At 55.6% G+C, this 15,217-nt stretch overlaps 1 protein-coding gene across 2 annotated transcripts in view; it reads right to left on the reverse strand.

The window, feature by feature from the left end:
* The window catches only part of IGSF21 (immunoglobin superfamily member 21), a 281,725-nt gene extending 279,277 nt beyond the window's left edge, over window positions 1-2,448 (reverse strand). For both annotated transcript variants that reach the window (XM_070777976.1, XM_070777967.1), the window contains exon 1: window positions 2,342-2,448. In XM_070777976.1, coding sequence (XP_070634077.1) covers window positions 2,342-2,411 — 70 coding nt within the window. In that variant the 5' untranslated portion in view covers window positions 2,412-2,448. The remainder of the gene's footprint in view (window positions 1-2,341) is intronic.
* Between the last annotated feature and the right edge of the window lie 12,769 nt (window positions 2,449-15,217).

Below are 15,217 nucleotides of genomic sequence, written 5' to 3' on the forward strand. Positions count from 1 at the left end.
TGTCTCCGAGTGCTTGCCCTGGACCCTACCCTCCGCGCCCGCCCGTCCTCCGACGCAGGCGCTGGCAGGCGGCCCGGCCCTGCCAAGGGCCAGGTGCGCGGCTCTCCGTCACGTCCTGGAAGGGCGCCCTCCTCCGGCCAGACGGCCTGTTACAGCGCGTACCAACCCTTCTGGTACCCCCGCCGTGAGCGGGCGCTGACTCCGAGAACCAAAGGACTGATCGCGCCCGGCGCGCTCTCATCATCTCCTCTGCAGCGAAGGGATGGCTCCGCCCGCGCCCCACGCTCGGAAAGTTGCCCGTCTGCGATCCGAGTCGGCGCTCTCCCCTCTCGCCGGGCAGCGGAGCTCAGAGGCCAGGCCGGCTCCCTTCGCCCAGAGGCGCTCGCCCCAGCCTCCTGCCAGCTGCAGAGGTGGGCGGCGGGCGGAGGAGCCAGGACACCCGCTCAGGTCTCCGCAGCTCCAAGAACCGCGGCTCGCAGGTTCTGGGAACTCGGGCGGTGGGATCCTGACGCAGCGGGCTTTCCCCACTAAACCCTTCTGCTTCTAGTCGCCATCCTTACCCCTGACCAGTCTTTACGGTTCTGCGTATCTGGAGAAAGGGGTGCCCCACTCCTGCCCCCACCCTCTAACCAACCCCACCCCACCCCACCCCCGCTCCCTGCGGTGTCCAGGTGAGGCTCCGAGTGCCTTTCGACAAAGCCCAGCGTCCTCGCCGTGGCTCTGGCACCCGGGCACCACCCCGTCCCCGCCCCCATATAACCTTTCCCTCCGGAGGCTTCCGAGGGAGGGAGCCATTGCCTCGAAGTTGGAGGGGAAGGGGCGGATTTCCATGCACTTTGGAAAGTCTGTTGTTCCAAGGGTAGGCAGACCAAGAACAGGGCTTGCATTCCTCCTGATTTACACCAACCCCTCCCCCTCCTCTGCCCGCAGGACCACCATTCAGGCTCAAATCCTGCAGTTTCTCCCGTCAGCGGATCAAGCACTCTATAAGGACCTCGGAGTGGAAGCGGGTGGGGTTATTTTAGGGCGCACCGCTTGCTGGCAGGCATTCTCAGAGTCCGGCTTGGCACCTCCCGGGAGTGCAAGGCACACGGAAAAGAACAGATCCTCCCATATCCATCACCCGCTGGGCTGGGGGCTGAGACCCCACCGGTCATAACGGCTACTTTTGGGCAGCGCGTATCCCCCGCCCCTCCGCGGCAGAGCCGGGATGTGACTCCAGACGCCCTGGTTCTGGGCGTCCAGGTTCGGGACTAGGCTTGGGGCGAACCGCGGGCGCGGACCTCCAGTCTCTGGGCCACCGCTTTCCGCAGGTGCAGCCTCGCTCCCGCCGGCTCTGAGCGGACGCGTTGGCTCTGCCCGAAAGGCGCCGGGTCGCCAGGTTGGGCGGCCGCAGCACTCTAGACCCGCCAGGTGGCGGCGCCGGCCGGGAGGCCCCGAGGCTTCCGCGAACCCTGGACCCTGGAGCCGCGGAGGCACCGGTCACTCGCTCCGGGAACCCTCCTTCCAACGGGTTTAGCCCGATCGGGACCAAGTCCACGCGGGACACACACGCACCGCGGCTCACACCTCCCCCGTCCCCGGACGCGTCGGTGCCTCCCTCCACACTGGATCCACACGCTCTACAGCACGCTCACACACTCTTGGCCCGCGCGCCTGCACCTCCACATCCGAGAAATGTACACTCTGGCCAGAGGGTCACATCCCGCCTCCTCTGCACACGCGCCCCGCCCCCCCCCCCCCCATGGAAATACAGTCACCCGCTGCCATGTATCCCTAAAGAGACCCGTACACTTGGGACACGCGTGCCACGCCACACCTCACACACTCACCCACCCGTCAACACGCTCCCACATACGATGACACAGGCTCACCCACTTCACACCCTCACCGAGAAGCTGGGCGCCCGCTCACACCCCCAAATACTCTGGCTCACACTCCTTCTCTCTCACACACACACCTTTTCTGTGTAATTGACACAGACACTCAAACACCCCTCCAGACACTCGCTCGCTCACACACCATCACACACACTCACATCTCCAGATACACTTCGGCACCCTCTCCACGCACAGCGCCTTCCCGGACACCCTCACACGGACGCCACAAAGACACACGCTCATACACACACGCGCGCACACACCCTGGCACAGACCCGCGAGCGTTCTCTCCAGAGGAGACGTCCACCCTCCCTCGTCAAACCCACCAGCTCTGCAGCCCCTGCGCCGAGCGCGGGTTTCAGACCCGAAGCGTCCCCGGGGTGCCCCTGGCCGGCGCCCTCCCCCGCTGCCCGCCCCCGCGCGCCCCGGGCCCCGGCTCCGGCCGGCGCCCTCGCACTCACCCCGCGCCCGGTCCAGGATCGCGGCGAGCAGCAGGCAGACGCAGCCGCGGAGGCTCGGGGCGGCTCGCATGGTGCCCGGGAGCTGGCGGCGCTGGCGGGGCGGTGGCGGCGGCGGCGGCGGCGGCGGCAGCGGCGGGGCCCCTCGCCATGGGCTCAGGCGCGCTCCTGCCTCCGGCCTCCGGCCGAGACGGTGGCGGGCCGCGTGGGGCGCCGCGGGGGCGCCCCCATGCCGCCGCGGCTGGGCCGCCGGGGCGCCGGGCTCGGCTCGGGCTCTGCGGGACGCCGCGACCCCTGCTCTCGGGACGACCTCGGGCGCGCCGCGGCTCTCGGCTCCCCGGCAGCGCGCGGTGCCCAGCGCTGCCCGGAGTCAGCTGGGCGGCAGCGCCGGAGTTTGCAGCCGAACCGCGCTCTCTCTGCCTGGCGCCCGCCTCTCCCGGCTGCGCGAGCGCCCCCTCCCCGCGCCCGCCCTCCGCCCCTCCCCCTCTCCCCCTCTCCCCGCCCCCCGCCCTCCTGCCCTCCCCTCGCCGCGCTCTCGGCTGTATTATACAGACTTCTCTTTAATCCTTTCTGGGCCGTTCGGCTCTCGGCCACTAAGCCGATTTATTGCAGGGACAAGGCGAGCTCCCCATCTCCCGCCCCCCTCGCCTCCTCCAGGTCGCCCACCCCCTCTCCCCAGGCTCCCCTCCTCACTCTACGCGCTCGCAGCCCCGGTCGCTCGGTAACCCTCCCCGAGCTGACTGAGTGCCCTGCCCTCCAGACCAAGCTCCGTCCGATCCTGCTCCACCGAGTCCCATCCCGGGACACCCTCCCCGCGCTCGTTCCCAGGCTGGAGAGCGAGGCCGCCTGCCCCTTGAGAGAGAGGCCGTCGGTCCGGGGAGTCGAGCAGGCAGGGTGTGGCCCGGAGTACTGGTCTCGCCGCCACCTATTAACTAAGGGTGAGGGGCATCGGGTGTTCGGAAACTTCCCGAATGATGGCTGCCCTCCCCCCAGGCACTCGTGGATTGGGGTGCGTTTTGTCCTTTCTTTCGAGAAGAGCCACTTTCTTGGATCCAGCCAGAAGTGGGTAAGGAAGGTGTTTCCTCCTGGCAGAGACCAGTTTCACCTTTTTGGCAGACCTCATTTCTTTTCTCCCTGGGCCTGAAAATGGGGGTTTGGGACTTGCATCTACCCTTTTCCTCCCACTACACACACACACACACACACACACACGTGTGCACACACACACATGCTCACACACACACACATGCGCACGTGCACGCACACACACATGCTCACGCACACACACATGCTCACGTGCACGCACACATGTTCACGTGCACACACACATGCTCACGTGCACACATGCTCACACGCACACATGCTCACGTGCACACATGCTCACACGCACACACGCTCACGTGCACACACACGAGCACATACACACATGTTCACGTGCACATACATGTGCTCACGTGCACACACACATGCTCACATGCATACACATGCACGTGCACACACATGCTCTCACACACACACATGGGTACGTCCCAGCTATTGAGCCTCAGGCCTGGTTATGGTCTTGTGGTCTCCTGAGAGGGGAGAAGTCCCAGTCCTGGGAGAGGTCAGAGTGGTAGGGGGTGAGGTTAGATGGGGGAGCTTACAGCATGGAATTGTACTCCCGGCATTCTGTGGTGAATTCCCAGCCTCTCTATCTCTGCCAGGTTGCCGTATCAGACCGTGAGTCTGTTTACCTAGGTGGACAATGGGTATGAAGCCAGTTCCATCTCCAGCAGCCCTTTGACGGTGTGTTGGGAGTGCAGTGAGCTGTGGGTAGAGCCCTGTGCAGCGATGCCCCAGGGCAGGGAGCTGGTCCCTCCACATGCCCTCTACAAGCCTCACCAAGGCACTTCCTGGGGCTGCAGCCCACACCCTCCACCCCTGGGGAAGGAGGGATTTGCATTTACGAAGATCTGAAAGCGTACATTCACCTGACAGGCTTTAGAATGATCCTCTTGGTAAAATAATAATGATGATCGTAATAAACCCTTATAAATAGGTGTTTGATTACCGTTTGTCCCTACGTGGGGTTTTTTTTGAATCAGACTAATTGGCTGCCGGGCTGATTGGGCTGGATATGGCTTGAACACTGGCGTCTTAGGCCCTTTCTTCTCCCCTTGCCTGGCTGTTCTTTGCTCCCTCTCACCCCCACCCACCTAGGTCCCGCCTTGTCCCAGCTGCTGAGGGTCAGCTTGAGGTCACCTCTGCCCCTGAACCTTCTTTCTGGGCTGCCCCAGCCATGCCATGAGGTGCAGTCTTTGACTGCCTCTTCTCTGCCCCACCGCCTCCCCAGTTCTGCCCAGAAAAAGGCCGACAGAATCCAGATCCATTGTAGGTGCTAAGCTCCCCTGTGGAAGGGCCTTCCTGGCTGGGGGGCAGCATCCAGCTGGGAAGACCCCCATGTTGGTCTGAGTTCTTCAGGTAAATGCCAGGTATCCCTGCGTGGGCATTCCTGCTCTGTAGGCCCAGCTGCAAATCTGAGTGCAGTGGACAGGCAAGAGTTTGCCAGATGAAGCCCTGCAGAGGCGAGGCTTACTGACTGTACTCACAGAAGCCCTATTGTCTGCCATTAGAGCCAGGGATCTGTGGGATTTCAGGACCCTCCTTGGTGACACTTCCTCCCCGTCCAGGTCCATACCAGCTGGGAAAAAGACCTCCGCAGGAGCACTGCAAAGGTGTCAGTCAGCTGCAAATGACATCTGGTGAGAAGCCAGCAAGGAGAAAGGGAGGCGTAATATCGAAAAGGTTGCCCCCTAGGGCCAAAGCTTGAGCTGGGGAGTCAGGTGGGGGATTGGAGACCTCAGCTAACCCTTCTTCATCCCCAACCTTCTGAATCTCTCTTTTAACACCACCCTGTGTGTGCTCAGCTGCTCAGGCTTTGCAACCCCATGAACTGTAGCCCACCAGGCTCCTCTGTCCATGGAATTTTCCAAGCAAGAATACTGGAGTGGGTTGCCATTTCTTACTCTAGGGGTTCTTCTTGACCCAGAGATGGAACCAATGTCTCTTTCATCTTCTGCATTGGCAGGCTGACTCTTTACCACAGCGCCACCTGGGAATAATTAAGATTATCGGTCTTCCTAGCCAATGCCCGGCACATAGTAGGCCCTCAACAAATACTTGTTGGGTGGATGAATGAATGAATGAATGAGGGCAGGGCACTGTGTTATATTCATTCCATTCCTCAGCTCTCAGCACAGGGCTAGCACCTGAAGAAGACTCATTGGAAAAGCCCCTGATGCTGGGAAAGACTGAGGCAGGAGGAGAAGGGGACGACAGAGGACGAGATGGTTGGACGGCATCACCCACTCAATGGACATGAGTTTGAGCAAAATCTAGGAGATAGTGAAGGACAGGGAAGCCTGGCGTGCTGCAGTCCATGGGGTCACAAACAGTCAGATACGACCGAGCGACTGAACAAAGACAGCACCTGACTAGTGCTAGCATGAATCCTGTGGCCGTGAACCTTTTCAGAGAGTCAACAGCCCCCTCGATCACACATTCAGATAAAGGACATCCCGCCCAGGCGCACAGTTAAGGGGCTCGACTGTGAAGCGCGTGTTTACTACCATATGGCAATTGTTCATGGTAATTCTGCTACCTCTGCACACCCTTTCCTGGGGGCACACACTCCTTCAGCTCCTGTTTCACAAAACACAGCTTTGGATGCTATTCTCTTGCCCCAGAGAAAGGTATACCCACGACACTGAGAGGCGTGATGAGCAGAGGGAGGGCACAGGGTGACTTAGTCAAGGGAAAAGTCACTCAGGGCAGCCACAGGCTTTTAATTCGCTTGACGTCTCTTGGCTCCTGTCTCCTAATGGATGGGCCACCTGCAGCGGGGCCTCCACTCTGCAGTCTTGGCACCGAGATCCGTGAGTCACAGTGGGACATGCCTCTTCCAGGGGCACCGGCAGAGTGGGAGCCCTGGACCTCCCTGTGGCTGGCGGCTGGCGGCTGGCGGCGTGGCTGTCTGCCCCCAGCCTCCCTCTGTCCATGGTGCTGAGCTTGGATCTCCCAACAGAGGGCACTACAGCACAAAGCAAATTTCTCCTCTCCTGACCCTAGGGAACACCCCCAGAGGTCAAAGGGGCCCTGGGGTCCTCTGTGACCTCTAGTTTGTTCAGTCCCCCGAGAGAGAAAGGATACGGGTTATTATTACCTCCCACAGCCTGGCTTCCAAAGGGTTGGGCTCTGTTGGTTGGGGTAGGCCCTCCTGTGGGGTTGGATAATAACGCTAAGAGTAGTAAGCCTTTGTGAAATTGCTCCTTTTATGCCAAGCAATGTGTATAAACTCAATGAATCTACACAATAGTGTATGGTGTGAGTATTATCGTTGTTCCTGTTTTACAGATGAGAATACTGAGGCAGAGAGGCTAAGCAACTTGCCCAGTACCACATGATAACAAGACCAGATTTGAACCCACACAAAGTGCAGAGCCAGAGCTCTTGAATACTCTTCCAGGCTAAGATACACACATGCACACATGATGTGTGCATACATTTACACACACACACTGTCACACAGGTCACACAGAACCTGGAAGCCACTATTCCCATGGAAAGTGATATAAAAATAAAACTTTCATAAGCCCAATGTGCTCTGCATTTCTCATCACGTTCAGTTCTCATAACAGCCCCCTGTGGCGGCTTGATCTAAGCCCAATTTACAGATAAGCAAACTGAGTCTCAAAGAAGTGAAAAGAATTACCCAGAGTGAAAAAGGCAGAGGAATGTTGGATTCCGAGGACAGGAATCCAGTGTGAGCTTTTCCCTGGCTCTGTCCCAGAGAGCCACACATGCTTTTTCTCCCTATCTCTGTCTCTCTAACACATACACACACACACACACACACACACACACACACTCACACACTCACACACTCACTCACGCAGTCCTCTGGCTCCTTCTTATCTTGCTCTCTGCCTGTCCATGCTGGGAATTAAACATCCCCCAGGCTGCATCCCAGACAAGACTGAGTTTTTTTTATTGTTTGTTTAAATTAAAAGCAACTGAAAGTGATGCCTTAACATCAGTGACCCAAATCGATACAGAGTTGGCTGCTTGGAATTAAGTCCAAAGCTATGTTCTTAATGGACCTCTACCCCACCTGAACTCCACCTCCAGCTCCAGCAGGTCTTTCCCCAGGGAGAGCCTGGCAGGCTTTCCATGGGGATTCTAAGGCTGTGGGTGCTGAATGAACCTCAGCATCACAGGTCTGGAGAAATAACCTGGACAATGTGTGAAGGAGTCAGGACAGGAAGTTAAGTCCTGGGGACCAGTGTGGAGGTGGGGAGGGGGAGACAAGCAGACTGACCCTGGAGACCAGGACTCCCTAAACTGGGTCCCACTAACCACTTGTTTTGCAAGTTTGTAATAAAGATGCCTTGAAAGAGGGTTCAGAGGTTCAGTATATTTGAGAAATGCTGCGTATTAGTTCATCCTCTACATCTTGGAGATTTACAATTCACAGGAGCCTTTAAAGGCTATGAGAAATCCTACAGAGTTTTTTGGTTTTATTTGCTTGAAATTCAGATTTGTTTAGCTTCAGAGCCCTCTTTGCATAAATACCTAGACATATTTCACGTCAAGAGTTTTGTAGATTATGGGATGGTTGGAAGATGCTGCTCTGACCATGGGCATGTCCCCTGATCTCTTCCTGAATTATCATGGTAGTTGCAATAGGGATAATGGAGATGACAGCGACCATGATAAGAGCAATAGCCCCTGACAGCTGATGACACTTTGAGTGCTTACCACGTACGAGGCACTTTCTGAAATATTTAGCTTGTACTAACTCATTGAATCCTCTTCAATACCCTAAGAGGAAGGCTCTGTTTTCAACTCCATAGAATAGACAAAGAAACTGAGACAGAGACAGGTGAGGCCCTTTACCTGAGGTCACATTGCTTTTATATATTTCTGAGACTGTAAGAGGCAACACGAAAAGAAGAACCACATCTGACTTATTTCTTTATTACTGGTGCCAGGCAGGTAGTAGCTGCTCAAGAAAGTGTTGGATGGACGGAAGAATGGATGAACAGAAAGATGGATGGGTGGGAGAAGGATGGATGGATGGTTGATGGACAGATGTATGGATGTGAGCATACAGGCTGGATAGATGGATGAGTGGGCCAGTAGGCTGCGGGTGGATGATGCGGGTGGAGGAACAGACGGAAAGATGGAAAGAAGGGTGGGTGGGCAATGGTGGGTGGGTGTGCGGACAGATGGATTAGAGAAAGGGTTGATGGGTGGATAAGCACGCGGATGGAGGAGTGGATATGAGTCAAGATTAGAAAGCATCAGAAAGATTTGCACTTGCTCCTATATCATCGGATTTGCTAAAAATAAGAGGCTTGGGCTAACAGGTATTAGTCATAGTTAGAAGGTGGCAACAGAGGTAACAGGAAGAGGAGGGAAAGCATGAGCTTTGGAGCTGGCCTGCCTGGACCCAAATCCTGTCTATAGCGGTCAGGAGAAAAACTGCTGGAGAGAGGGAAGGCAGGGAGGGAGGGAGGGAGGGAAGGAGCGAGCTGGAAGGAAGGAAGAGAGGAGCCTGAGAACCCGAATTATTTCACCTCCCTGTGCTTGCGTTTCCTCATCTGCAGAATGGGGGCAGGAGAAAGTTACCTCTCGCACTGATTAAATGAGACAGAGTTTCACATGATGTAAGCACTGAATAGACAGTAACCGTAGCAATTATCCTCTGTAAGAAGCAACAGGATACTATCATTACCCCAGTGGTCTGTTTCCTTCTTTTCATCCTTAGCTTCCTTCACTTTGCCGGGCAGAGGGGCAGGGTCTGAGACTCCAGGGTCATGGTCTCAAGGGACTCAGCAGACAGTTGCCCTGACCACAAACCAAAGGAAAAGGTCCATGTGAGCAGGATCTGTAATTCACTTATCTTTTATGGCACTCTCCAACATTAGTTTATTCCTGGCTTTGCGCTCTTGTCTCCATGATTGTCAAGTCCCGCCTGGGATCTTAAGGGCAGAATTTCCTGCTTTCCTCGCCAAACTGCAATACCACCCAGAGACAACAGGTGGCGACATCCAATATGTGATTTGTTCTATTTTTACAACCTTTTAGGTGTGAGGGTCTACATTATGTAAAACAAACCAGCTTCCTATTTCAAGAGTCCATTAAGCTTTAGCATATTCACAATGAGGCATGATGTCACAAACATATATACATAAAGTCCTTAGTCACAATACTGTGATGGGTCCATAATACTATAGATGAGAAAACTGAGACCCAAAGCAAGATTGTCGGCTCACCGCATGCTCACTATTTGAGGTGTATGTAGTCTTCACAACACAGTGAAGCAATCTTCTCTTCAGTCAGTTCACCTGGGCGTCTTGTCTCCCCAGGTCATAATGGAAGCTCTGGGCACATTTCACATTGCTCCTTGGCACCTCCAGGACCACTCTGCTGAAAGCCGGAGTCACAGTTACTGCGGGGGCCAGGAAACAAAAGAGGAAGATCCAGCTAACCAGATCAGTTGTTCAGTCAGAAGTAAAACGGTGTCAGTAATGGAAATGCTCTAGTTAATTACAAAAGTCATCTGGTGAGACCTGACAATTCCCTCCTCTCACTGGCAGTCTGCTTTCTCTCTTGAGTTTCTAGGTCCTTGAAACATTTGAGGAAAATCTCAATTCAGCTTATACTACAGGGAGATGACTCCATTTCTCTGGGCTTCGGAGTTCCCGTTTCTAAGAGGCAGAAGGCCAGGCTAGTTCCCTGACAGATGATGTCTCACCCGGGCCTGAGGCTACTTCCACCTTCCTTGTCTTTCTCTCTCCCTTCCTGTGCCACAGGCAAAGCGGATGCCCCATCCCCAAATAAAGGCTTCCAACAGGTGCCCACCTCCTCTAAGGGCGTTGAGGAGGCCTTCGCCCCTGGATCAGGCGCTGATCTGGGTGCCAGGGGAGCAGAGGCAGGAGGAGCGAGTTCATGCCCTTGAGGGGCTCACAGTCAGTGGGCTTTGGATCCCCAGCAGGAGGCCCGAATGCCAACGTCAGGGCTGCCCACCTGCGTCTGCCCGCCTGGCCTCTTCGCTGTCAGGGTCCTGCCCCTGCCCGCCTGCTCGCTTAGCTCCTCCTTCCAAGATGGCTCCCCTGGCCCCCGGCTCCTGCGGTGGCCCCAGTCCTCACCCCTTCAAGCTCTCACGGAAGGAAGGAGTGTCTCAGAACTGTCCCCTGGACAGCTCCACGGACCGGATCCTGCATAAAGCACGGCCTCCGCTCACCCACTCTGCAGGTCCCCTGGGCACACCAGGGGCCACAGCCTGGTCAGGACGACCTCCTCAAAACCTTCCGCTGACTCCATGGCCAGAAGACCAGAGTCACCGCCCTGGGAACAGCTGACGCGGGTCTTATCACCGCACTGGACCCACGTCTGGGGCTGCTGTGCTGGTAAGAGCTGTCTTGATTCTAGGCGTTTATACATGCTGTTCCCTCTGCCTGAAATGCCCCTCCAGCCTCCCATCTTGCTCACTCCCTCTGCCTTACCCTGGCCCCACGTGCCACGCGCATCCTTTAGGCTGGCTGGCTTTTACTCAGACCCCAGGGCTCAGCTTTAGCTGTCTTTAGTTCTGGGAGTCTGCCTTGGATGCTTTTTCTGTTTGCCCCGGGGGGTTAAGAGTATGGTGTTGAGATGGGCAAAGCACAGGGAGGCGAAGGAAAGGAAGGAAGAAGGGAGACAGGGATGAGAGAGGCAGACATCAGAGTAAGGCTCAGCATCAGCAATCAGAACAGAGTCAAGGTATCACTGAAAAGGTGGAACGTCCAGAAAAGGTGCTCAGCCCCTCCAGAATGACGACCGTAATTTAGGGCTGCCTTGAATGGACCCCAGACAGAGGTGCTGGCTCCTGTTCCAAGACATTTGAGATCACTGAAGACCCCTGACACCTTCCCTTAGGGGCAGAAGTGGTGCATGGTGGACTACGGGGCCCAGGAGGAGATGAGTAAGTCCATGAGACCTGCAGGCTGGCTCTCAGGGAGTGAGGTTCAGGGGTGTGTGTGAAGGGGCCCACACTGCTGTTTAGAGAGTTCTGTCTCCTCGGGCAGGAGGAGTTCTCCATCCCAGAGAGGATCGAAGGTGTCCTGGGCGCCTGGGGACCACTTGTCTCCCTGCTTCCAAGTCTAACACTTACTTATCAAGATAATTAAATCCCACCCCCTTCCAGCTGCCCCCTTGCAATGTCAGGAGGGACAGGAGCCTCTTCCAGAGAGCTTTGCTTGCCGCTGTTCCATAAGCCCCATATTTCACACCGCGAGTGGCTGCATTTCAGCGCTGGGTGAAGTGGTTTTATTTTTATCGCACACGCAGGCATATAAATATGTACGAGGAGCTCAGAAGCACTTTAGGGTCTCTCTGGAAGGCAGGCGCGGTGTGAGTGTGAGGGAGCATGGCAATTAGCTCAGCCGGGGCACAGGCTCCACGAGACCCGAAGCTGCCGCTCTCGCCGGCACCGCTGGGCCCGTTCTCCTTAGAACAGGGCCCTCGTGGGCTCCTGAGAACCAGGGGGCGCCTTGGCAAACTTTTCAGAATAAAAATTTTTAAAACAAGAACAGATCTAAGATCTCTCCTTAACCCCGCTGTTTACCAGCTGGTGTGACCTTGACCAAAGACCCTTCTTGCTTCTTCTGGGTCTCAGCGTCGAGGTCTATAAAAGTGGGGTTAATCATGCCTGCCCTGTCAGCCTCCCCGGTCTTTTTGAAAGAACAAAAACCATGAAGAATTTGCAATGGGCTTGGAGAACTGTAATATACAACTGTAGGAAGCTGATCGTTATTCCTCCCCAGCCGTTCATTTGGAGCAGGTTAGTGAAGGTACAGACCGTGGCTGGTGTAACACAGGCATCGGATGCTGTGGGCATCACAGGCGGCCTCAGTCATCGTGGAGAGGAGGAGGGAAACAGCACTTGCTGACCTGCTACAGGGCTGGATGCTTCACATGTATTTTGGCATTTGGACATGACAGTGACACTTTCAGAGGCAGTGTGCCGTCCCTGTTTACTGATGAGAAGCTAACGCTCATAACGGTTGAGGAATGTGTGTGTGGCCATAGGGAGCAGAGGAGCCCGGCTTTGAATCAGGGGCAAGACTCACCTTTCTTCTCGTGGCCACAAGGGAACCACAGTCTGTGGGTTGACCACCGGCCACTAGGGATGGCCGGGACACTGGGGCTGGGGGATGTGCCACCAGCCCACGGGGTGGGCCTCTAAGCAGCCCTGTGGTGACGCTGGTGGGAGTGAGCCTGGGGTCCTCAAGGGGGCTGTGAGGCTGTCTCCACCTCTGAAAGCTGGGTTCAGCCTTCCTTCATCAGGCAGAGACGGAAGCAGAGAATGACTTTCATCTGCCGGGTCCCCAGAGTCAGAGAGAGAAATCAAAGGCTTCGGGGGGATGTGCCCAGGTAGAGAGTGGATTTTGGAGCACTGAGAGCTCTCTGAGGGTCATGGTCGGGGCCACAGTGGGGCAAAGGATGCTGAGCTCTGGCCTCTTGTCTCTTGAACTCACATATCAGCCTGTGGGAGGATCAGGAAGGGATGCAGGCTGCTCTCCCCCAAGGGGCCAAGTTGTCTCGGAGCTGCTAGAAAGTCAAGGGCTCGGGATCTCGGTTCTGCTGCTTTCATCTCCCCAGAGGGCCCCACAGCCCTGGGTAGGGAGGCGCAGCCGCTGATGAAGAGATGCCTGTGACTGCCCTGGGTAGGGAGGCGCAGCCGCTGATGAAGAGATGCCCGTGACTGGATCTTGAAGGTCAGAAGAGGTACAACCCAGGAGGGCAAGTGCCAAGTTTAGGGCCCGGAGGCCAGGCTGGCATGGGACAAGGAAGTTACCCAACACCACCGACGTTGGGCTTCCCTCATGGTTCAGATGGTAAAGAATCAGCCTGCAATGTGTGAGACCCAGGTTTGATCTCTGGGTCAGGAAGGTTCCTCTGGAGAAGGGAATGGCAACCCACTCTGGTATTCTTGCCTGGAGAATTCCATGGAGCTCCAGAGGAGCCTAGTGGGTTACAGTCCATGGGGTCGCAAAGAGTCGGACATGACTGGGTGACTAACACCCTCACCCACTGATGAGAGGTAGCCCCCCACCCATGGCAGGGACAGCGGGGCGGACCTCTGAGGCTGCGGTGGTCCCCGGACGAGGGGAGCCATGGCTGTGAGAAGGAGAGGGACTTGGTGAGGGCCCAGCATGACGTAACTGATAGGAAAAGTCATCTTGATTTGCAAATGGACAATTAAGGGAGGCCGTCAGAGGAAGCCCGTGTGGAATCACAGGGCTCAGAATCTGGAGGAGCTGGTTGGCAATTGTTGGATCAGAAACCTGTTCTTTCCAGTTCGATTTTTTCTCTATTTTCTTTCTAATTTATTTCTGTTTACAAGAAAGCTGGACGCACCAGCCTCAGTCAGCTGTAGAAAGGAGGTGCCTCCATACGTGGGCTACTAAGAAAGAGGAGATGGTTGGCCAACTTGGCGGTAATAGAAGTGAAAGCTGGAGGACTCTCGGGAGGAGGCGGCTCTCAGAGGCCAGGGTCAGCTCTCACAGGGCTGTCCCTACCTGCTCAAGGGTTGTTTCCCAGGAAGGCTTCTCTGTTCGCCTCAGTCTCGCTTTCAAAACATTTTAAATTACAGTACAGTACACACAACATAAAATGTGCCGTCTTAACTGTTTTTAACTGTTTGGTCCAGTAGTGAGTATATTCATATTGTTGAACAACCTATCTGCAGAGCTTTCTCATCTTGCAAAACTGAGACTCTATCCCCATTATCAGTAATTCCTCATTCTCCCTTCGCTCTCCAGCCCATGGCAATCACCACTGTACTTTCTGCATCTATGACTTTGACTAAGAGCTTCATACAAATGACTTTGACTAAGTCCTTCACACGTAATAGACATACAGTATTTGTCCATTAGTGACTGCCTTGTTGCACCCAGCGTAATGTCTCTAGGATTCATCCATGCTGTAGAATATAGTACACTTTCCTTCCTTTTCAAAGCTGGATAATATTCCTTTGTATGGACAGGCCACGTTTTATGTATCCAGCCATCTGTCGATAGGCACTTACGACTTCCATCTTTTGGCTATTGTGAATATTCCACTGTGAAGATGCTTTCCATTCTTTTGGATACATACCCAGAAGCAGAATCAATGGATTGCATGGTCGGTTCTCTTTAAGGAGGGAGGCTCCGTGGGATGTTGTCTGCCAGGCACTCCCGACTGCCTCTAAAGGCGTGAGCATGGCCAGAGAGGCTGGAAGGCACCGGGAGCTTGGGAGGCAGGGGGCTCGACACCCTCACGCTGGCAGCGACTGTGGCAGGTTCACAGTCCTCTGCCCACGTGGGTCCTGTGTCTCGTGGGCCTCCTTGCAGATGCAGAGTGGAGCTGGAAAGAACCATGCCCAGAAAACTTGCAGACACAGGAAAGGGGGACCACGTGTCCTTGGCAACTGCTGACGACTGCTAGGAGGCTGGAGACTTCAGTGAGGGGAGTGGGGTCCACACACTAAGCCCTGGTAGATGTTTGCTGGCTGAATAAACAAAGGCAGTTCCGAAACTCTAGAAAGCAGGTTCCACGGAGCCGTCAAATGAGAAGCTCATGCGTTTATGTGATGGACGCTCTGTGCGTGAATGAGTGCACAACGGCATCAGGCTGCTTTCTCTGTAAAGGAAGAATATCCGGAGGAAAAGAAAGGTCAGGAACACTCAACAGACTCTGCATGGACCCTGCACGGTGCAAAGCAAGCTCCTTGTCGGCAGTTAGGGGACGGAGGGGCAGCAGGCATGGTCCTGCCCAGGGAGGACAGAGGGAGACGAGCCCACCACCAAGTGCATC

This window comes from Bos indicus, chromosome 2 (assembly GCF_029378745.1).
Source record: "Bos indicus isolate NIAB-ARS_2022 breed Sahiwal x Tharparkar chromosome 2, NIAB-ARS_B.indTharparkar_mat_pri_1.0, whole genome shotgun sequence".
NCBI classification, from domain to species: Eukaryota; Metazoa; Chordata; class Mammalia; order Artiodactyla; family Bovidae; genus Bos; species Bos indicus.